Here is a 20472-nt window from a genome sequence, read left to right as displayed (position 1 = left end):
ATGCTGCAGCTACGTCTTTTTCAGCTGTTCAGTTGTTTGGGATATGGCGATATCCGGGTCAGGCTCAGCGCTCATACATTGTCACTACTGACCCTCCAAACCCCATCTCAAGCCAGAAAACCCCAGCTAGATCCAGCCTACAAACAACTGTGTTCTCGCCTTCCGCTGCTACGAGTTTGAGCCTCTGCATCCCTTCATCCGGGCACTCGAAGCCGAGTTCTCCCCCCAACCCCGAAAACCAATGGTTGTCTAATATTCTAGGAATATTCTAGGCTCTCTCACTGCGTAGTACTCGCGGTGTCATTGTCTCAGGAAAGCTTTTGGTAGTTTTGGATGCGAGTATCAGAAACGTCCCTACGCCGATCAATGCGGATCAGGGTTACGACGACGAACGTGATTTCATTCCTTGAGGAAACAACATTCCAGTGAGAGGCCAGGCCTATCTGGGACCTGATTTAAGGAGAGGATTTACTTGGATCTTTTTGCGTCTTTAAATTGGCCTTTATAACGTTTCATACATTTAAGTCCTTTATAAATAGCTTCTCAGTTCGCGGTAGTTCTACCTGGCCGACTAGTGCTCATGCAAGGTACCATCGGTGCGGTTATTAAATGATTGAATCTTGCCGACGACGCTTCGCAGCCAGTTAATTATACCCGGGTATTGTCAAGTGGGCCTGTGAGGTGACGCAAGATGTGTATGAATAGCCTCATTCCCATCTGGAACAGACTTGAAGACCAATTCAACATTCAGGTGGACAGGCGCCCAAGTCCCGAGACAAGAAACTTGTCGTATAACTCAGTCACAACATCGTCGCAGCCTTTGCTTCAAGTTCTCCCATCCAAACCCGCTGAAAGATGAGGACCAGAGCGACAATAAGCCTTTTATTTATGAATCGTTACGACTGAGTGTATTCACAAGCGTCGAATGAGAACTCTCTTGGGTTTCGCCTCATTTACTTCTTTCCTCTCCTTTCCCACTCCCTCTGGGCAATGGCCAGTAACGACAGTTTGATAATCTTCCCGAAGGATGTGTGACCTGCAGCCCAATCCTCAATTCAAAAACACCCTCAGTTGAGCAATAAAGTGGTACGCACCGAAACCACAATGATAGGGTATAAACACCACCGGAACAGCAAATGAAGATAACCTTTCCAATAATTTACTTCGAGAGCGAAAGACAAGGCATCTCTCCTAGCTTTGAAAAAGCAGGAACACGAGGAAGCTGGTCTCCTCTTTGACGAAGATTTTTATGTTTGGGACTATAGATACTATGACCGAAAGTTCATCGAAAAGACTCTCGACCTCGATGACGCGCTTGTCAAGGAGTATTTCCCAGTCTCCGTTGTCATCCCAACAATCCTCTCCATCTACCAGAACCTGTTGGGTGTTCAATTCGAGGAAATTAAAGGCGGTTCAACTTGGCATCCCGGCAGAATCTATCATTCTTTCCTGAACAGCAGACAGATGATCGATCAGATGTCCAGCGGTCTGCTGTCTGGGAAAAGAATGCTAAAGACGAGTCTGATTTTGTGGGGTATTGCTACCTTGATCTTTTCCCGCGTGGTATGTGCGCATAGCTGCAAAACACCCGAAATTCACCCCTAAATATTCACATGCAGCCGTGTGGCCTCTGTTATTATGACCTTCCTGATGGATCACGAGAGTACCCCCTCGCCGTGATGGTCGCTAACCTTGCAAAATTGACACAGGATAAGCCCGAAATCATGAGGCATGACAACTTTCTTCCACAAGATGGGACATGTCTTCCAGGGGCTGCTGAGCCGAACTTATTTCTCGAGGTTCCATGGCACTAGGTCGGTCCTCTTCCCCTTAACGTTATGCAGAAATGAACTCTCTGTGGTGTGGCGAGGGATTTCATTGAGGCCCCTTCTCAGGTGTTGGAAAAACTGGTGCTGGGAGCCAAAGGTTCTGCAAAAGATGTCCAGTCATCAAGAGGCCGGCCAACCTTTATTGCCTGAGCTTATTGACAAACTCATCAAAAGGTCTGATATACCCTGCGTGCAGTTCACCTGAGGTTCCGCTAATGTTTTCAACTAGCCGGTACGTCACCTCCGACAGCTCTTCTTCGTCAAATTCGACATCAAAGTACAAACGGATCAAGGTGGGTTTCCTCAGTGCAATATCTGGACCTCAGACTTACCTTTTGCGATGATCAGAGGATGCGGACTATAGTGAACTCTGGAACGAACTCAGGGAGTGCATTTTGCTAGTCAAGGTCGGCGAACCATGCCCTGGACACGATATATTTTACGCAAGTTCAGCTTTGGCGGAGCATGATCTAGGTCCTTCCGGTCACATTACGGGGGGTTACGATGCAGGTTACTACGGGTAGGACATTCATTTATCTGAGGGGATAAAAGCGTTGCTGTATCACTCTAGGTACACGTGCTCGTACTCATTGGTGTTCGCAGCGGACATGTATGGTGCGTGATTGTTATGATTTAGAATGCCCCATATACCCACTCTGGACTCTCGTTGCAGCTACCATATTCAAAAGCTGACTCTCTTGATCCTGCACGGGGCAAATGCTATCGTGGTGCTTGTGGAGGCCGAGAGGAGATCGACCCTTTGAAGGTTTGTTGCGACTCGATTTAATGGATATTGAGTAACGATTTCTATCAGGACTTTTTGGGTAGGGCACCCGACTATGATGTTTTCTTAAAGATCTTTGGATCTAAAGCTCCGTCTAAGTCGAATATGTAGTATGGTGCTATCAAGTAGGATATACTATATGTTGTGTGGATGAGATGTAATGCGTTGACCTGAGCCCGTTTCGTCTTTCGAAAGTCCGGAAACAAAGGATGTAACATGTAATAAGGGGGTTGGTTTCATCCTCGGAGTGCATTACCGGCCCAACTTTCAGCCGGCCTGACAACCAACAGCACATATCTTCTTGTAACATTTTGCAAAGTATTGAATGCAATTTGACGTAGAACATGAAGGCATTGCAGCGTTGCCACCGATGCAACGAAAATCTGTACGCCTAATGACTAAGAAGTACAACCAGTGAGGTAGGTCAGTCATCGTCTGAAAACAAGGGCTATCGCGAAAGAAACATAAGAAGTTCATCCTTCACTTGGTGTAAGCGTTAAGTCTTGCCACTTAGTTCGGTTTGGAACTTCAATGACAGAGGAGCATCAAGCATGGGCATCAGGACCTCGACGAGTTGGATCTTGCGGGCGCTGGAAAACTCGGAATCATCTAAGAGATTCTTCAACTCCTCCTTAGTATTGACAGTATAAGACTTTGAGCGTGTCCCATCAAGGTCACCGAAAGTTTCAAGAAGTGATGTCCATTTCCAGTTTGTAATGTCATTGTATTTTCTGGGATTGTTTGCTTAGGTTGCGCACAGCAGAGGGAAGAAAAGTACGCACCGAGTTTGACCACGGATGCACCGTTCGACTGTATAGCCACTGTTGTTCAAGACAAAGATGATGGGCTTGAGGTCTGCGCGAATCATAGTCGCCAGCTCTTGTGCGGTGAGTTGACTAGGAGATTGCAGTCGATGTTTGGTCTGGACAAGATCAAAGACCACTTACAGGCTACCGTCACCGACAAAGAGAACGACACGGCCAAGGTCCCTATCCTTCGCAGCTAACGCAGCCCCAAGGCAGCTTCCTGTAACGGTATCAATACATATCTGAAAGAAGGAATCGATTTGATACTCACCAACAGACCAACCGATACTTCCCCAGAAGATTTGGTTAACTAAAATTGAATCATTAGGCAATGGAACGTCCAAGATGCCGAAATCTGATGTCCCTGAGAACAAAAATTGAGCTAAGAATACACATTCAGAAAGTTATACTTACCAGTCTCTGTGACAATAACATCCCTTGGCTTGAAGAATTTGGCCATTGTGGGCCAGAGCCAAGAATGGGAGATGATGCCGTCGTCTTCCTGAGGTACGACAGCATGGAAACGCGGAACATCGTACTTGAGTGCTGCACTCCGATAGGACTGCAGTCTTCTGGTCAACTTTGGGAGCAGGTCTTTCATGCCGATACCCGCATAATCGGAATACTGGACTTTAGTCCAAGAGGAGTGCAACTACATGAAGGATAAACGACACATACGAGATGCGAAAAAAAAACACATACCTCAACGGTGCGCGCAGTTGGGATACTATAAGTGAAATTTCCACTGTTAAAGTCGCTCTTCAAGCTGCCAAGAGATAAAATGAGCTTTGCCGACTCGATCTTCTCCTTAATCTCGGGGTGACTGATTGATCCAATGTAAATCTACATCGAAAAAGTCAGTAAATGCGCGGTATCTTCAGAGGTGAGAGTATACTCACGCCTCCGAAACGTTCCCAACTCTCGTTTACAGCCGTCTTCCCCATAGGCGCAGCGTAAACTGGGAATCCGGTCGTCCTAATTAGCTCCTTTGTCTCTGCGCGTGCATAGTGTCTGACAACACACGCGTCGAGGAGAACAACCACATGTCCCTCCGCCTCCTTCACGAGTCCCTCAATTTTGTCCAAGACAAATGCCTCGGCTTCTGGCTCGTTCGGCGGCGGAGTACCGGACAAAGGTATTTTAAGACGCGCTGAAGATATCTTATCGTAGACGATATCCGTGGGCAGGGTCAAGTAAACAGGACGGGCCTGAATAATGACCAGGTTAGATTTTTGGGCCGACCACATATCATCATATTACCTTTGTCATACATTCAGTGAGGAGGTCATCAATTTCAACCGCCGCCGTGGCCGCATCGGTGAGGTATACATGCGCTACACTGAACTGCTCAGCAACCTTCATATATGCATCATACCTACACGGACTTAACCGCATGACAATCAAAGGAATCAAGAAGCTTGCCTTCCATCACCGAGGGTGTGATGAAGCATGGGTTTGGTCTTCTGCTGGACAGTGCTGGGGACGCCTACAACATGAAGAACAGGAACCATCTCAGAGAAAGCTGAACAAAGGTAAGGACATGCTCTCAGAACCGCTGTAGCAGACAGAGCACGTACCTCCTGCGATGCCATTGGTTGCTGATAGCTCTCCAACACCAAACCTATAAAGATGGTATTAGAAACAGCGCATCGCGATAGCGGTAATAGAATCCTCACGTCGTCAATACGACACCGATACTCTGCTCTTTCACGCGGGCAAATCCATCTGCGGCATAGGCCGCGTTTAGTTCATTACTATCAGAATAGGTCAGGTCAGGCCTTCATTCACTAGAATGAGCTATGTACCAGTTACCAACCCAATTGATGGTGGGATGATCCTCTACCAGGTCCTAGATACCGCATAGTCTGTATACCGAAGAGATCAAGCGAAATATGGGTCTCACCAAGAAGCCCAGGTTGAAGTCTCCAGGGAGACCGAACATGGACTGTATCGCAAAATAAGCGATGCTACGATAAGGACAATGGCCGGCACACAGTGACGCCCAGCTGCTGCAACCTGGAAAGCAGGTATTGTCCAACATATATCTGTTCTGAACCATCCTCGACCTTGAGAGCTTGGAGCTCGAGCTTGAGGCGGTTGACCTCGTCCTGGATAGCAGTATCTGTCGAAGAGGACATGGTGGCACAATTGAGACAGAGAATGACGATGACCACAGTCTGTCTCAAGATTATATACGGATCCACCGAAACAGTCCAGCAGTGACGATCGGTGACGACAGTAGAATGTGGTAAGCAGAAGGTCAGGCCCCCCATGGGCATAGTGGTGCATTACATAGAATGCATGTAACTAGTTGCGTCTCGGATAACTACAAGAGGCCTGCCTGGCACCAGTTTTAATTCCGACAACGATGCATATGATCCCTGTTCACCAATCAAAGCCCGATAGGCCTCGGAAGGGTCCCGAGCACCTAGATGGGGCGATATGAAAGTTATAACATTGAAGTAGCAGAGATAGTCGAAGACATACATTAAACGACGGACCTAAGAGGGGGATGGAGAGAAATCTTTATTCCTCTTGCGAGTAAGATTCCATCTCCTGGAATCAAGTCTCGAGTGTGGTTGGGTAGCGAATTTGGCTCTTGCGGTGCTGAGTACAAGCGGGAGATGTACCTTATGTGCGCTGCCCTCGCAAGCTCAGACCGCTCACGTTGAACCTCCAACGACGTAGACAAGACTGGTACTGCCTAACGTAACGAAAAAGTCAACTTAGCCTCAGAAGCGTACGTTCCATCCAGACTCGGACTACACTTACAGCAGCATTCACATAAACATAAATATCAAAGAAAATAAAAGGCAGCAACCTCGAGGAACTCGACAGAGTCAGGCCGCCTGATATGGATATCCATATTTAGAATCCGTACTTCCCTTTTTTCGGCAATCGGCCCGCTCGTCCATCAAGAATGTTCTCGCAGTTTTATATCTTCTATAAGTTTCTCTCTCTTTCTCGCATAGTCTTAGCTTATATGCAAGCATCCAGTAGCTACAAGAGAATCAATCAATTTATATTCCAAATTATCCTCTCTTGAGTGAACCTAAGTTTGAAAAGACTATGCTGAACACTTGTCTTCTCTTACTTATTCAGCTAAGCTAAATGTTTGCTGAACCATAGAGGAATATGCTGAATGCTTTTCTTTGATCTCAAAGCTAGTTAAACAATTACTACCGTTATCTATGTGATGTATATACTAGCTTGATCATAACATTGGTTTTACCCTTGTAAAGGGAACTGAGAACAAGCACATCATTGATCCAGCATTCTCCAGATTCATCAAGAACCTCCCTCACATCAATATTCTTACTGTCATGATTTTTAGCTTTGCTCATTTACATCTTCAATGGTGCATTGCACAGGCTACTGCTAGTAAAATATAATTATGAGAATAGTACCATTTAGGATTGTGATAGCCACCTTTTCTCTTCATTCAGCTTTTCCTTGGATGCATTGCATCGTGTCCTGTGTCGTTCTTCAATGCTCGCAACCTTTTGATGATCGTGATTAAGATCGGACTTGCTGAACTTTCCGCAATGATCATCGATCGGAGGCGAAGTGTTGCCGTGGCGCGGCTTCTCTCGGCTTAGCCTTGATACCACCTCCACGCAAAGAAAATCGTTGACTGTACCTTCAGTGCCGCTTAATGCTCTTCGCCTTCAATTTATTTCATCTTCTGTGCAGCCGCAGTGAGAGCAGACAGCGTGTCGGTACAAGCCGATATAAGCCGTGCCGCTGCAAATCTTCTGCCGCTTTCTGCCGAAGCCCCTAACAGCTCGCTAATTTGATAATCGGACGGGCTCATACTTCGGATACGCCTTGATCTAAGCTGTTCTGGTATTTTGTGAAAATTTCGTTTAAAAAATGTTTTCCGTTAGATGGGGACTTTTCCGAAAATCAAAAAGAGAACCTCTTTGAAACCGCTTGCTGGACCTGAAATTGTCTCCACTTTATCTCCATGTCGTTCACAACTCCCACATACTAAATCGGAATTTGAAGTCGAATGCTGATTAGGCGGGGACTTGCCGGAACGATCATCGCGCTAGGAGTACCAAACTTTAATATTGTAATTGCATACGAGGTAAGTATCTCGAGACGGTAGCTATACCTATAACTATGATGGCCCACTTTGATGGGTCCCGGCATAGGGAGCAAAAGGCCGTCTCACAGTCCAGTCTCGCTGTGCGGCAATCAAGGCACAGTCTGATGCAGTGGCAAAAGCGAGTCCCAAAATCCTCGATCAGAAAAAGTCGTAGCCTCCTTGTCGGCTCCCCGACGGCGCATAACAAAAAGATGGTATGTACAATACTGTAGGGTTGGAGAAAATACATGTGGTTTATCCGCCACGGTGTTAGAGAGGCTCGGTCACGGTGGGATACTTTATGTCCATGAGATATGGGTCACTTGGCATCGAAACTCGCAGTGCTAGCAGCCTCATCATGATGGCGATGATTCTTTTCGAAAAGAAAGACATCCTAAGCGCATGTCCAGTTGTGAAAACTTGAAACTCACTAACACCAAGTTCATAATCTGCCAAAACTTCAATCTCGGTTTCCCGCTTGATAACAATATGTTGTGGTTTCTAAGAGAACATGTGAGGGAAAAGCCAGAGACAGAGCGTGTAGGTCTCACCGAACTATTCGCACTGGAAGTGAGGCCAGGAAGAGTCCGCCGTTCTACAGACGTCGCATCCATACTCACAGCTGCCATGAAGGATTCACCTTCCTGCTGCCCTCGTATCTTGAATCGCGCATTGAGGCTTGAGAAACTATCAGCTTATTAACTAATGGAATTAGCGAACGACCTACGTTGCCAGAAGTGAGTTCGTATACACTGTCGACGCTCGTTATTGGCGAAAAGACGACATAGTAGCAAGAAGACGTACAACGGCCCAAAAGAATATAGAAAGTTATATATAGGAATGTGTCCGGGCACACCAAGACCTGTCAACGATTATTTCTTTAACTTGGAGATAGAGAACAAGTACGTACCAATATCAGCGACGTTATTGCACAAATGCTACTCATAATTGAGTACCCGTATAGTACGTCTCGCAGACTGAATATCTTACCTAGTAAGTAAGCCACTATTGAGAGAAAAAAGAATAAGCTGGTTCATCATCGCGTCGGTTCTAAATCGGAATTGAATAAGATGAAGGCGTGCGTCCGAAACATCGTACCTTCTGAATCCGGACTTGGACCGCTGAAGTAAAGAAATGAGTGATATGGTGATACATATATCGCCCGCAGCGCCGACAGCATTCATTGATCGTGACAGGTTCTATATGCTTCTATTCAGTTAATTTGAATGATTTGCGCAAGACCACACGGACGGTAAGTTTAGACGGAATTTCTGCCACGAGTTTGACAGACCACCTGCAGGCATTCAGTGGCAGGCAAAATCCTGACCCATTGCACTCACCCTCGAACGAAGTATGCTATATAGGAAGAGCGTATGAGACAGAGTGGAATTGCACGAAAAAGCTCTGACCGATAGTAACTCCAAATTCTGCGAAAACAAGTGACCCCTAGAGAAAACAAGTCAGTCGGGTGCTGTGAACAATGACCTCGAGGCACCTACAAGGAATAACGTTATTGGTATATTCTTGCGGCTCACTGTCGATGCGATTAGAATTGAACGCGACGAGACGAGGAAAACGCGTTACAGATAAATACTCGATATGTGAAAAACCTGGAAATAAAAGTCAGAAGAAGGGGACACGGGATTAATGTGAAGACATACGATTGGACTAGTAGCGCAATGAGGCCCTGTGATCACATCGATATCAGAACGTCGCCCTGGCTTGTAATTGACATACTGATGGGGCAACCTGAGCCTGCATTGGAGATTGGTTACCGTACCGGACATGAGTATATTAGATCGTACCAACAGACTCCTACAGCGCCATTTTCAGTATGATAAAAATGAAGGTCAGAATCGAATGCGCTCACCACTCAACAACTCCGAGGTTGGCGGGGTCATAGTAATGAACGACTAGGTACTCATATAGAGTATGTGTAACAAATACTTGCTGCACGGTGTCAAGAAGACTGGATTTATGATTAGAAATGTCGAGTTGTTTACAGAGAAATCATTCGTACAAGACCACCACAACCTAGCAAACATAAGTCTTTCTCTTACTACGCGTTCGATCATGAACTGGCGCTCACCATGACTTTCAGCCTCGGGTCATCCGTCTTCCTATACATCTGCGTGGGGATTGGCAGAGGCGATGGCTGAGAAGCACGGGTACGCACACTGAAGTACTGAAAGCGGGTCCACCACTGTGAGAAAATGTGGGAAAATTCGAGCAAACCTCATACCTCGTATGTCTGCATGCAAGATACGCCCCATAGCCTAGAAATCGTAGTTAGTGAATGAAATACTGCTCGAAAAAAGGATACTTACACTGCAGCCAAGCTTTGTCACCATTCAACAGATCAGCAAATAACTCCGAAAAGAAGTGTCCAAAGCTCACATGGTACCAATCATCAATGCGCCCATCTATACATCATCGTCAGCAAGGAGTCGATTCCTGAGATGTGAATCACCCACCGTGGTGTGTAGAGTAGGAACCTCTACTGAGGAGCTCATCGCTGGACTGTAGGCGAGAGGTGGAAGAGCTTGGGAAGCAAAAGGCAATGCGCCACCGCCAGGACCGGTATTTCATTGTTCGTATTACTTTATTTCTCGGGCACGCGTCAGGAAGTTTCGACCGTGGAATGTTTCGAAATCATTTCGCTTGGAAATTACGAGCAGTCATAACGAAACAAGGCGATTCTTGACAGGATCCAGCGGTATTCGCATTGATCTGTGTTTGGGCGCGTATTGGGTCGGAATCAGTATAATACTGGGGTATAATTTTAACCCCGTGCCCTTTGCCTGTGCCGCAGAGATGTATCAAGCGTCGAATCTCAAGCCACCCTGCACTGCGGGCGAGGAGGTGGCGTGGCATCCACATGGGAGGTGGAAGACCTTGAACGGATGCCCATTTAAGACGTCAAATGACTCTTGAATACAGGATAAATCAGTAAATCAACCAAGTTTTTTTAGCAGGAAAAACAACATACAAAAAATAACAAAAGTACCCAACCAAACGGACCCGGCCAGGGCCAAGCGGCAAATGGCGATATTGTGATCGGGCCGGCTACCGAGTGGCCTGGACCTGGTTCCGTTCAGCGCACCACTGCCTTCAAAGTTCAAGCAACGACATCGTGCCAGTGATTTGTTGACACGCCACCTCCTTGCAGAGGAACCCGGTCAGCACACGTGCGCAGGAGGCACCGTTGCCATCATCCAACAGTGATCTACAGTCTTTTTGAGCAGGAAGAGTATTTTCGTGTATATCCAACGCAACGGTCAGGAACTACTTCATTCCACGCTTCATTTTAATGACCGACTGCGTCTAGATGACTGGATTGCCGACCTCTGTTATCGCCGGCTTACCTCCAAACCGACCCGACGGGCGAATTTTTCTGATATCCTAATCCGATAACTTAGTATCTAGGGGGCAAAGGTCGAACGAGAACCTTTCAAAGGAGAAAGCATGAGTATATCTGGCTATCCGGGGATGAAGATTCCTATCGCACGGGATTCACTATTTTCCAATTGTAAATCTTTTTGATACCGACTAGGGTCTCTCGGTCGCTAAAGGAGACTTTAAAAACGAAAGCTTGAAGACCATAGCATCCAGTTCGGGACCTCTTAGTTGTCCTGACGAAATGGATACCCCTCTTTTCATTGCACTCATTCTCTTCGTTTACTTGGTCTATGCCTTCTGCCGCAAGCAACGCTCTCTCCTGCCTCCCGGTCCTCCCGGTCTCCCGTTTCTCGGAAATGCTCTCGACATGGCCGTGAAATATCCTTGGTTAAAATACGCCGAGTGGGGTCGACAATATGGTAGGCCTTTGCCAACAGATATATATTGATTGGTGTTCATCTGCTATATTCATTAAGGCGATATTATCTATCTCAACGTTGTTGGGCAGTCCGTTATAGTGCTAAACTCAGCCAAGGCCGTTTTCGCTCTACTTGATCAGCGCGGTGGCATCTACTCAGATAGGCCGCGTCTAGTGATGGGCGGAGAGCTGTAAGCGAGCATTTGATTGTCCAGGACGTATTTCTGACATGTGTAAACTGTTGTACAGCGCCGGATACGTCCACAGTGTACCTCTTTGCCCTTACGGCACGCGTTTACGGGAGTACAGGAAGTTGATCCTTGAAGTCGTCGGACCCCGGAAGGTCCAGCAGTGGCGGCCCATCGAGGCAGAGAAGACAAGGATATTCCTCGGAGCGCTCTTGGAATCCCCGGAAAAATTCCGTGACCATATTCGACAGTAAGGCTTACTCGTTAACACGCAATAGGTAGAATATTGAAGTCACTTGTAGTCATATCGCCTCCATAACTTTCCTCATATCACATGGGTACGACGTTAGACCTGAAAATGACCCACTTGTCGAGCTTGCCGATCGGGGTGATCAAGGGTTTTCGGAGTCTACCACTGCCGGTGCCTTTCTGGTTGACTCATTCCCTATCAGTAAGTCGAATCACTCATTTCCTTGGATCACCAGACGATGACGTTAATTCACAAGTGCTGTATCTTCCGCGATGGTTGGGCTTCAACTGGATGAAGAAGGCTGAGAAGTTCCACAGAGATATGGAGGAACTCCGAGATATACCTTATAACTCCGTCAAGGAGCAAGTGGTCAGTGCTCTTTGTCTTAACGTCAGTAACCGACTGAACTTCATTTAATTAAGGTCAAAGGGACGGCCATCCCTTCCTTTACTGCCAATCTTATTCAGCGGTACAAAAATCCATCATCATACCAAGAAGACGTTAACAAGTGGGTCACCACTGGATTCTACTCCGGTAAGGGCTCCGCAATCTACTCGACCCCGGATATCACAAGCTGACCATACATTTAATTATAGCCGGTGCCGACACAGTAAGCAGACATTATCCGTCACTTTCAATCGTAGCTAATCAGCAAATGTCTTCAGACCGTATCGTCACTATGCTCATTCTTCCTGTATATGACGCTTCTCCCGGACAAGCAGAAGAAAGCGCAAGAAGAAATATCTTGCGTAGTCGGGTCCGCACGATTGCCTGATTTCAACGATCGAGAAAGCTTGCCTTACGTTGAATCTTTGCTCAAGGAAGTCCATCGATTGAATCCAGTTGGACCTCTAGCAGTACCACACAAGTCGACTAAAGATGATTCTTACAACGTGTGTCATGGTTTGAACAGCCCATTGCCTTCAGTTCATATTCTGACGATCCTTTTAGGGCTATTTGATTCCCTCTGGCTCCGTGGTTGTGCCTAACACATGGTACGTACCACCAATCAAGAAGTTCTCAATTTCGGCTGACGAACTTTCTATAGGGCCGTAATGCATGATCCAGACACTTATCCGTCTCCCTTTGAATTCCTTCCAGAAAGATATCTGGAGCCCCACAATGAGGCCAAGGGCATCAATTCAGATCCTCGCAAATTCGCTTTCGGATACGGGCGCAGGTAAATGCTATTCATGGCTCCAAATAGGATACCTACTAACCAATAAATCTATTTGTAGAATCTGTCCCGGACAACATCTTGCGGACGATGAGTTCTATATTACTGTTGCTGCTGTGCTCTCCGTGTTCAACATTCTTCCGGAATCCAACAAGGAGCAAGTCAGGCTCCCTGATTGGTCTCGGAGTGAAGGATACCTCTCATCTACCATTTCGTGGGTCTTATATGTCTACCAGCTTTCCGCTTTCCTCATGAGTCGTGATAGGCATCCCGATCCCTTCAATTGTCGAATTATACCACGTTCGCACGAGGCCGAGCTGTTGATCCGTGCGGGCGACCCTTCAAGACAGTAAATTATAATGCTTTCTGTATTTGTTAATAATTTTGTTCATTGTTGCTTGCTAATTTTGTTCGTTGTATTGTACCTACTTGTACCCGGCCTTCAGGCCATTTTAACTCGATGTTCAATATATTACTAGTTGTTGGGAGAGAGCGATGGGAACTTACACAAGGTGTACATCTTTCGAACGCATCGTTTTCATTATCAGTGGTGATGGAAGCACGGAATTCATTCTGATCAGGTGCCCCCCGAGTTCTGATTAACAAGATACTATTGTCTTATGATCATCAAATTTTGAGTGGCGGCACAAATGTATAGCGATCGTGAATCCCTCCGTGGGGTCATGGCTTCGTCGTTCTGTCTCTATTATTCAATCTGACGTCCATCAAGAAAATGGGATAACTTTGTCTCCATGGTGGTCGAGATGACATCGCTAGGAAGAACCGCGTCGCGCGTTACCGTGCGTCGTTTTCAGTATGCCTTTTCCCACTGATTCACACTCCCACATAAAATCCGAGTCGCGAATCGAACAAACTTTAAAGAGTTTCCGGCATCTAAGCCACCCTGCACGGGAGGTGTAGTCCAAGGCCGAAAAGAACCTTCGAGGCGCCAATGACAAGCGACACACTAGTGCACAAAATTTTCATCATTCACGAGGGAGAGATATTCCAGCCGAAGCAAGGGTTCACGTTTATGTCCAAGTGGACGGCGATGACATCCATGGAATTCTAAACGTTCAAACAACAAAAAAAGGGTCTCTTTCCAAACCATTCCCGCACCAGCGTTGGCAGCGACAATGATATCGAAATCAGTTGACCACGAGCACGTATGGGGTCCAGTGACGTTAAGTGCCCTGTGTCTAGAAGCCGGATCGCACGGTTCCGAAAGGTACATCACCAAGTAAGAGAGCGTCGCCGCCGGGATAGAAGCTAGTGTTTCGACGGTGATCTTCCTGTTATTTGAATGACTTCCAGACGGACCGATGAAAACGCCCCTCAAACTTTGCAGGAAATAATCTTGGCATAAGAGGCTTTCCCTGCGCTCTATATATAGGACGACGGTCCGGACGTGTATCTGAATCAATTAGCGTTGTTAGAAAAAGAGAAGATATGAGGTCCCAAGTCCTAGAAGCTATTCAACGAATTCCAGATTCGTAGCTGATTTTGAAGGGCACTTGAACTGACCCAAAACCCATAGGGTAAAGGTACAAGTATGAATCACCGTCGACACTAAAAGTACAAGGCGTCAAAGTGAATTTGGAAAAAAATGTGATGGATAGAATCCAGATCGCATTCATCAAAGAAATGGATTTAAACAGTTCATAGCGGTGGCGAATATGCGCCAGAAGAAAGAAGGGCCATGTCGATTCTCCAATGCAGAATTCGGGTCCGCACTTATTTTCCATCCTTTTAAGAAGCCACTGATGTCAAATACCGTTCCGCTGAATTTCTCCGAGGTAAACAAAGCACGTCCCACACTTGAGAAAACGACGTCGAACAACCTGTAGACAAGGCATATGGGCGGGCTACACTACCCGTCCTGGATAGGCTGATGATACGCAACCAAGGTGTTTTGCATACTTACAAGTCAAGAGCACTGACGGCTTCGGTCACCCCTATGTCTCGGAGAGCATAACTGCGCATAAAAGTGTCGCCGACGTGTTTCTTCATGCCCTCGTTAACGCTTGCGAAACACAAGAGAATCCTAGACTGTGGGATACAATGTTGTTAGAATCTCACGGAACATCTGTGACCCAGAAAGCGTACATACAAGGTAATCCATAAACAGCAGTTGCTGGACATAAAAGCAAACCTTTCTCATTCTGTCAACCTTCCAACGGCATTTCCCTCGTTACACATACACGTACATATTCTGGAAAGGATCGTGGTAGCTGAGTCTCTATCAAGACTCTGTAACATGTATGATGATTTATGCGAACCAAGAATATGTCGACTGTGAATGTGCACTGAAGTCTGACGTATGTCACGTCGACTCTGAACACCGTCGTTAAGCGACTAGCACGACAATTGCATACAGAGGACGTACCTGTCGAAAAAGGCCATTTATCGGATCGGATATGTTACACTCATCGAAACCGACAAGGTCGGGCACAGCTTCCAGGGGATGAGGAAGTCGCCAAGATGGAACAACATGATTAACCATAGACAACGTCGAACTTGACGACCAGAGATGGCGGCCCTTGTGCGGCAGTCAAGCAATCCTAGAGCGAACGGAAAGCCGATGACTTGCTTGTTCGCATTGGCGCTTTTGATGCGGTCGCAGAGGATAGAGTCGCAGGACTGCAAGCTAAAATGATCAAGAAAATTTCTATCAGAGCACCCTCTCGATCCACCGTCTCCAATCCGTGGCATGAACGCGATGATCGTTCCAAAGCGCACATGGACGTTGCTGTCGGGCTAAGCTCGTCGGATGGCTGGAGGTGATCCCGTAATACCCTACGTCCGTCAATGTCTAACAAGGTGCAGCCAGTCACAGTCGAGTTCCGAGTGTGATTTGCAGTGTCCCGATAACAATGAAACGCCCATCGTCTGTCAAGGGTTTTCTCCGTACAGACGGTGGCGCTAAACGTCTTCTTGACGATATCTGAGCTTCACTGGTTTCAAGAGTGGCTAGAAGGCTGGGATACATCACGAAGAGATGTTCTGAAGGTCCTGGATAAGTGTGCGGAGTGATGGTGGTCAAGGTACAATCAACTAACTAGCGTCTCTTTCAGAAAGTCTATGCAACATGCCAGAATTTCCTGGAAACGTATTGATATTCCTGGGTCCTAGGTGACGTAGGTAAAGCAATTCCATTGCGGCCCTCAAAGAGCAGCGAAACTTGTTGAGGGTAGGTAGTAACGGGCCTCATTTCTCCTTCATATGTTGAACGGATGATATTTTTTGACATCGTGTTTACTAACGAGAGTTCAAGAGCTGTGGCTTATTAGAAAGGAAGCAAAAGATAACAATAAACCCACCAGTACTTTCCAGCGTCCTTACGAGCAACATTCTCTCGATTCCTTCAAGCGTGGTGATCTTCCTTGAATGGTCGCTGCGGACACCGATGATGCACTCTGTTTACATTCTCACTGACAGTCATCAAAGTTCTGATGAAAAATGAAATAAAATTGAAAAAGAGCGTCAGGAAAAAGCTACCGCCTACTTTAAACCCTAAGAAGCAAATCCTCTAGAGGCCAGCTCAAGAAAGGATTATACTGTTATAATAACCGGCAAATAGTCCTCATCCTGGAAATCTGAAATCTGTAAACAAGGTCAGAACGTGACATTAGTCAGACAAGAGAGACAAATGGGCGCACATCAACGTCCGCCTGCTAATCCTCGATGTAGCTTGTGTTAGGATCGATCATGGACCTGGGTGCAAAAGGATCCGGGATATCGAGGTACAAGGCACTTTCTGGACGCCAAGCGTCAACACTGCTATCGCAATCCTTCGTAGGCTCTTTATAGACATCGTCAGTTTGAGAGGGCTTTGGAAAAACGATGCAGTCAGACTCGATTGCTCTCATGTCAAAAGAGGACATACCGCGTCTGACTTTCTCGTACTGAGGCTCATCTTCTCAGAGACAAAAGAGAGTAGCTTCTCGGAGAATGTAACATTCGCTTTGCCGAGAGGATGTGAATGAAAATCATTATAACTTCCTCGAACAATCGGAGTGTCCGGATACGTCTTGACTCTGATTGAGCAGAAGCAGGTGTTTTTTCTTGGCTTAGGAGGACCGACGTATCGGGGCTCGGATGGTTGGTAACGAGAACAGGAAAAGGTATGCTCCGCCAACCACCTTCGCTTTCCAAGGGGAGCGGTATTCTCCAAGCTTTCGAACACGACGAACTTGACGCCATGAACACGTTGTTCGTTCAAAAACCAGGCTTGGAAATCCTCGATGGATGCCCATTCTCTTCCGTAGAGGGCGAGAAAATACTTCTTATCGGTGTTGAACCCCCTGCGGCCCCCAGCTTTGATTTTCGTGACGGGGTGTTTCGACAGTTTAGGAAGACCAGGAGGACATATCGAACATACTGGTTTTTCGGAAGAGTGAGAAAGGGCAGCCTTGAGCACGGTCTCCACGGGTGGCATTGTGTTCGAGGTAAAGGCAACTGTACAGCGGTTCTGTACCGGAGATCACTGAAGCGAGGAAGCTAGGTGGTCGTGGATGGTTATTATGCGAGCTTCAAGCTACGCGACAAGGTGGGGGAAAGAACGACGAGATATTGCAGGACCGTCTCGACGTCCATTGCTTATATGCACCTGTGGAGGAGCTTACGACAGATGCAAAGATTCACTGACGCTCGGAGCTAGTTCGAAGCCAATTGTTGGCCATTGTGGACTTGCGCTCATTGCGTTTCGCCCTTACAAGGGAGAATCAGAGTAAGAATAGATGCCGTGTTCGATAACGTACACAGTACAATGACAACACGGCCACAACCCCAAGTCCTGTCCAGTTGCCTAAGGAGTTCAGCATGTACGTCTACCAGATGTCGAGGCCCATAGTCCCACCCAAGATAAATATCATTGTTTGGCCCGCCAGAACGGGCAAGCATATCTTCTGAAACGATGAATTACTCCAGGTGCGGTAAAGGTAAAGTTGTTGAGAGGTGTCATAGTATTCCCGTAGACTCCTCGACCAAGTCATTGTATCGAATAAGAACGTCGTCCATCATGAGACCGGGAGGGGAAGGGAGATATTATTGCCCAGGACACAAGAGTAATGAAGACGGTAAACAGGAAGGAACCGTGGGAACTTGGGTGTCGGGTTAATTTGCCGCCACGGTCCGTCTATCCCGGTGATCATGCTTCTTTCTTGACTTGCTCATCCTTTCCAGTCTTCAAAACGTCCAAGTGAGTAATAACGCCATATTGATATCGTTTGTCAGCTTAGTGCTTAAAAAATACAAGGAATTGTAGCTGGAGTACTGGATCCACTGTTGAGAGCTTCTCCTTTCGTGCTCACTGGTCGTAAGCGGCACTGGCAAGCAAGTTAAATCAAGGCCTTAAAGGTGGATCGTGGTGCTCCTGCTATACTTCACTTCGCAGACCACTGTGCTCAGCACAAAGGCGGACTGGCCTACCGAAATTTTAATTGGAACATCGCCAATCCCAATCATGATTAACACTAAGAGTTGGAACCCGTGCTGTTCCCTGGAGGAAGGTGCGCTCGCTGACAGACGCATCTCGTATGCCAACAAGTATACTTTCAGCGGACCGAATACTCATGGCACCGGGAAGTCTGCTCGAGGTTGAAACTCGCGTACGTGCAGCCTACTGAGCTATAGCTCGATGCCTGAATATATATGCGATTTAGGTGGTTGGTGATAGGGTCTCGAAAGTGTGGAAGAATCTCTGGCCATCGATAAGAGTGTTCTTCTTGCAGTCGACAAAAGAACATGCCAACAAGACCTACGTAGTGTTCGAGAAAGAATGCTACACTTTCAAAGAGATACTTGATACGACAGTTAAATGTGCTGCCATCTTCAGGGATGTTTACAAAATTCAAAGGGGTGAATATAATGGGCGTTTGTCAAGGCTTCCTTAGTATTCACTTCTTATGCAGGCGATCGTGTAGTCATCTGCTCTCGAAATTTCCCGAGCTACTACATCGTATTTTGGGCTTGCCGTACGTCTGCATCCGTGCTTCTACGGGGTCCGCTCAGGTTCCATCTCAGACCTTCTCGGATCTGTAACCGCTCTCTTGAATGCGTAATTATCTAGTCTTCCGTTCAGATGATTTTCTTACTCATATGCGTGGTAGATGGTTACCCCTGGAGCAGCTTAAACATTGCATAGCGCTCACAAAATGCTCGTTAATAATCCTAGACCCCGAGCGAGCAGATAAGATCGAGCCGATTGTCGCTGATCTTAAGCACGCCTCTGGCGCGTCAGGATACCTTGTCATTCAAGATCAGGAGGGCAAGGGTTTCTGAGAAGGCATGGATGCCTGGAGCACGATGTGTTCAAAGTATGACAAGGACCCCGGAGGTATACTGCGCGACGACCCTCAAATGCTGCCTGACGATGACGCGATGATCATCTTTACGTCGAGCAATCGATCTTCTTCGTGATCCTGGTTGGTGCATCCGGGTATGAATCTCGCCACCTTGTTTGTTCTCGCTAACCGCCTTTCCCTAGCAATCATCCATTACCCTTGTGGGGGAGCTTATGTTCAAAGTTTCCGGCATGTCAGGAAAAACTTGTGATCTTGATGAGGAAGACGTCGTCGACGCGACCACTGCAGAGAGCTCTCGCCGCGCTTTATCTTGTTTGTCAATCGTCGATACACATCTGGAAGGCGTCGGTGAACAATACTCCCCGGACAGGTACGATGAATCCGTTTGGTAATTTAGAGGTATACTCATTGCTCTTATGTAGTCCGAGAGATACTTCCCGAACTGATCAGCTTGCCTGTCATTAGGATCCCCGAAAGTGCTGGTAAATTTCGGGACCTACACTGTGGGCTTTGCATCACCTGTGAGTTTCCTTTTCCATTGCGATCGCCACCTTTATATTGAGCGAATTACTCAGAGATCCACACAACCCCTACCTCGCTCATGGCGCATCTATGTTTTTTCTCCTAAACATTGTCTAGCTATCCAGCAAATATTGCATCCCCTCCTTTGAATCCTGGGCTGCCGATCAGCTTTACAAAATGCCGCAAGGAACAGCACTTCCATTCTCTCTCATATTGATATCATCCTCTCGTTCAATGTCCTCTTCTTCCATGGCCCTCACCGAGAGCCTGTCAGAGCCACTGAACATAGATTCGATCTGCGTTCGGCTTCTCGACATTTCCTTCTCGGTTTGAGTCCCTCTTTCCTCTCGTGATACGAAAGATTGTAACCCGGACCTTGTGGTACGGCTACCATCCTGGGGAGACTCGTTCGAACCATACAGGGCCTTTCGGTCCATCGGTCCTGCTTCAAACTCCACCTACGCCACCTTGGGGGTTGTCTACCACCGGATGTTAATAGATCCCCCATGCTTCTAGACATCCGGGGGAGGTGTTATTTTCCCGCGTTCGGTGGATATCGAACTGCGGATGTGTTTCCTCTCGGCGCACGACTCGCTTACTCGTATGCGGGCGAGAATACGCTCATCGCTGTCTCCCATTGGAGGGCCCGAGTCCGTCTTTCCCAACCCACATGCAGGGTGCAAGGAAATGTGGGACTATTACTG

At 47.0% G+C, this 20472-nt stretch overlaps 8 protein-coding genes across 8 annotated transcripts; 4 read left to right on the top strand and 4 right to left on the bottom strand.

The window, feature by feature from the left end:
* The first annotated feature begins 1543 nt into the window (after positions 1–1543).
* Positions 1544–2394, top strand: BT62DRAFT_626401 (uncharacterized protein). Its single transcript, XM_043181662.1, has 4 exons — positions 1544–1563; positions 1620–2003; positions 2059–2122; positions 2178–2394. Exons 2-4 carry the CDS (start codon positions 1732–1734, stop codon positions 2229–2231), a joined length of 390 nt encoding a protein of 129 aa, XP_043033907.1. The 5' UTR covers positions 1544–1563; positions 1620–1731; the 3' UTR covers positions 2232–2394.
* Positions 2395–2658: 264 nt separating this feature from the next.
* BT62DRAFT_938082 (pyruvate decarboxylase) lies at positions 2659–5558 on the bottom strand (the record flags this gene model as incomplete). The annotated part of the gene is made up of 14 exons (XM_043187461.1): positions 2659–2843; positions 3017–3344; positions 3396–3509; positions 3561–3639; positions 3691–3783; positions 3834–4071; positions 4122–4262; positions 4319–4627; positions 4680–4794; positions 4842–4941; positions 4997–5040; positions 5096–5173; positions 5225–5268; positions 5414–5558. Coding segments are annotated over 13 exons (1735 nt in total), but the record flags the coding sequence as incomplete, so codon positions are not given.
* Positions 5559–5907: 349 nt separating this feature from the next.
* BT62DRAFT_1012772 (uncharacterized protein) lies at positions 5908–6285 on the bottom strand (the record flags this gene model as incomplete). Its single annotated transcript, XM_043177972.1, has 3 exons — positions 5908–6123; positions 6164–6181; positions 6241–6285. 3 exons carry the CDS (start codon positions 6283–6285, stop codon positions 5908–5910), a joined length of 279 nt encoding a protein of 92 aa, XP_043033905.1.
* A 1457-nt stretch (positions 6286–7742) lies between these two features.
* BT62DRAFT_975955 (uncharacterized protein) lies at positions 7743–10450 on the bottom strand. Its single transcript, XM_043189216.1, has 24 exons — positions 9984–10450; positions 9907–9932; positions 9837–9848; positions 9752–9785; positions 9686–9694; positions 9599–9637; positions 9530–9543; positions 9380–9478; positions 9315–9324; positions 9247–9264; positions 9171–9196; positions 9094–9119; positions 9009–9043; positions 8919–8955; positions 8850–8865; positions 8761–8803; positions 8608–8708; positions 8500–8559; positions 8420–8447; positions 8314–8371; positions 8237–8261; positions 8061–8187; positions 7941–8010; positions 7743–7882 (listed from the first exon to the last, which is right to left on the bottom strand). Exons 1-24 carry the CDS (start codon positions 10020–10022, stop codon positions 7866–7868), a joined length of 969 nt encoding a protein of 322 aa, XP_043033904.1. The 5' UTR covers positions 10023–10450; the 3' UTR covers positions 7743–7865.
* BT62DRAFT_1012769 (uncharacterized protein) lies at positions 10070–10923 on the top strand (the record flags this gene model as incomplete). The annotated part of the gene is made up of 5 exons (XM_043177971.1): positions 10070–10152; positions 10203–10371; positions 10539–10625; positions 10679–10697; positions 10742–10923. The coding sequence occupies 5 exons, from the start codon at positions 10070–10072 to the stop codon at positions 10921–10923; spliced, it is 540 nt and encodes a 179-aa protein (XP_043033903.1).
* A 226-nt stretch (positions 10924–11149) lies between these two features.
* BT62DRAFT_910675 (cytochrome P450) lies at positions 11150–13294 on the top strand (the record flags this gene model as incomplete). The annotated part of the gene is made up of 12 exons (XM_043183807.1): positions 11150–11327; positions 11385–11517; positions 11576–11764; positions 11817–11965; positions 12021–12133; positions 12187–12298; positions 12361–12374; positions 12430–12657; positions 12716–12759; positions 12813–12944; positions 13003–13155; positions 13207–13294. The coding sequence occupies 12 exons, from the start codon at positions 11150–11152 to the stop codon at positions 13292–13294; spliced, it is 1533 nt and encodes a 510-aa protein (XP_043033902.1).
* A 3321-nt stretch (positions 13295–16615) lies between these two features.
* Positions 16616–17379, bottom strand: BT62DRAFT_924071 (uncharacterized protein; the record flags this gene model as incomplete). Its single annotated transcript, XM_043184576.1, has 2 exons — positions 16616–16771; positions 16828–17379. The coding sequence occupies 2 exons, from the start codon at positions 17377–17379 to the stop codon at positions 16616–16618; spliced, it is 708 nt and encodes a 235-aa protein (XP_043033901.1).
* A 631-nt stretch (positions 17380–18010) lies between these two features.
* On the top strand, positions 18011–20461 carry BT62DRAFT_997785 (uncharacterized protein; the record flags this gene model as incomplete). Its single annotated transcript, XM_043190681.1, has 11 exons — positions 18011–18072; positions 18126–18141; positions 18337–18451; positions 18501–18550; positions 18605–18800; positions 18854–18916; positions 19117–19215; positions 19343–19380; positions 19429–19616; positions 19697–19767; positions 19937–20461. 11 exons carry the CDS (start codon positions 18011–18013, stop codon positions 20119–20121), a joined length of 1083 nt encoding a protein of 360 aa, XP_043033900.1. The 3' UTR covers positions 20122–20461.
* Between the last annotated feature and the right edge of the window lie 11 nt (positions 20462–20472).

This window comes from Guyanagaster necrorhizus (genome assembly GCF_019112545.1).
Source record: "Guyanagaster necrorhizus MCA 3950 unplaced genomic scaffold BT62scaffold_50, whole genome shotgun sequence".
Classification (NCBI taxonomy): Eukaryota; Fungi; Basidiomycota; class Agaricomycetes; order Agaricales; family Physalacriaceae; genus Guyanagaster; species Guyanagaster necrorhizus.
The sequence above is the reverse complement of the archived record's forward strand: the minus strand, read 5'-3'. Positions and strand labels throughout refer to the sequence as shown.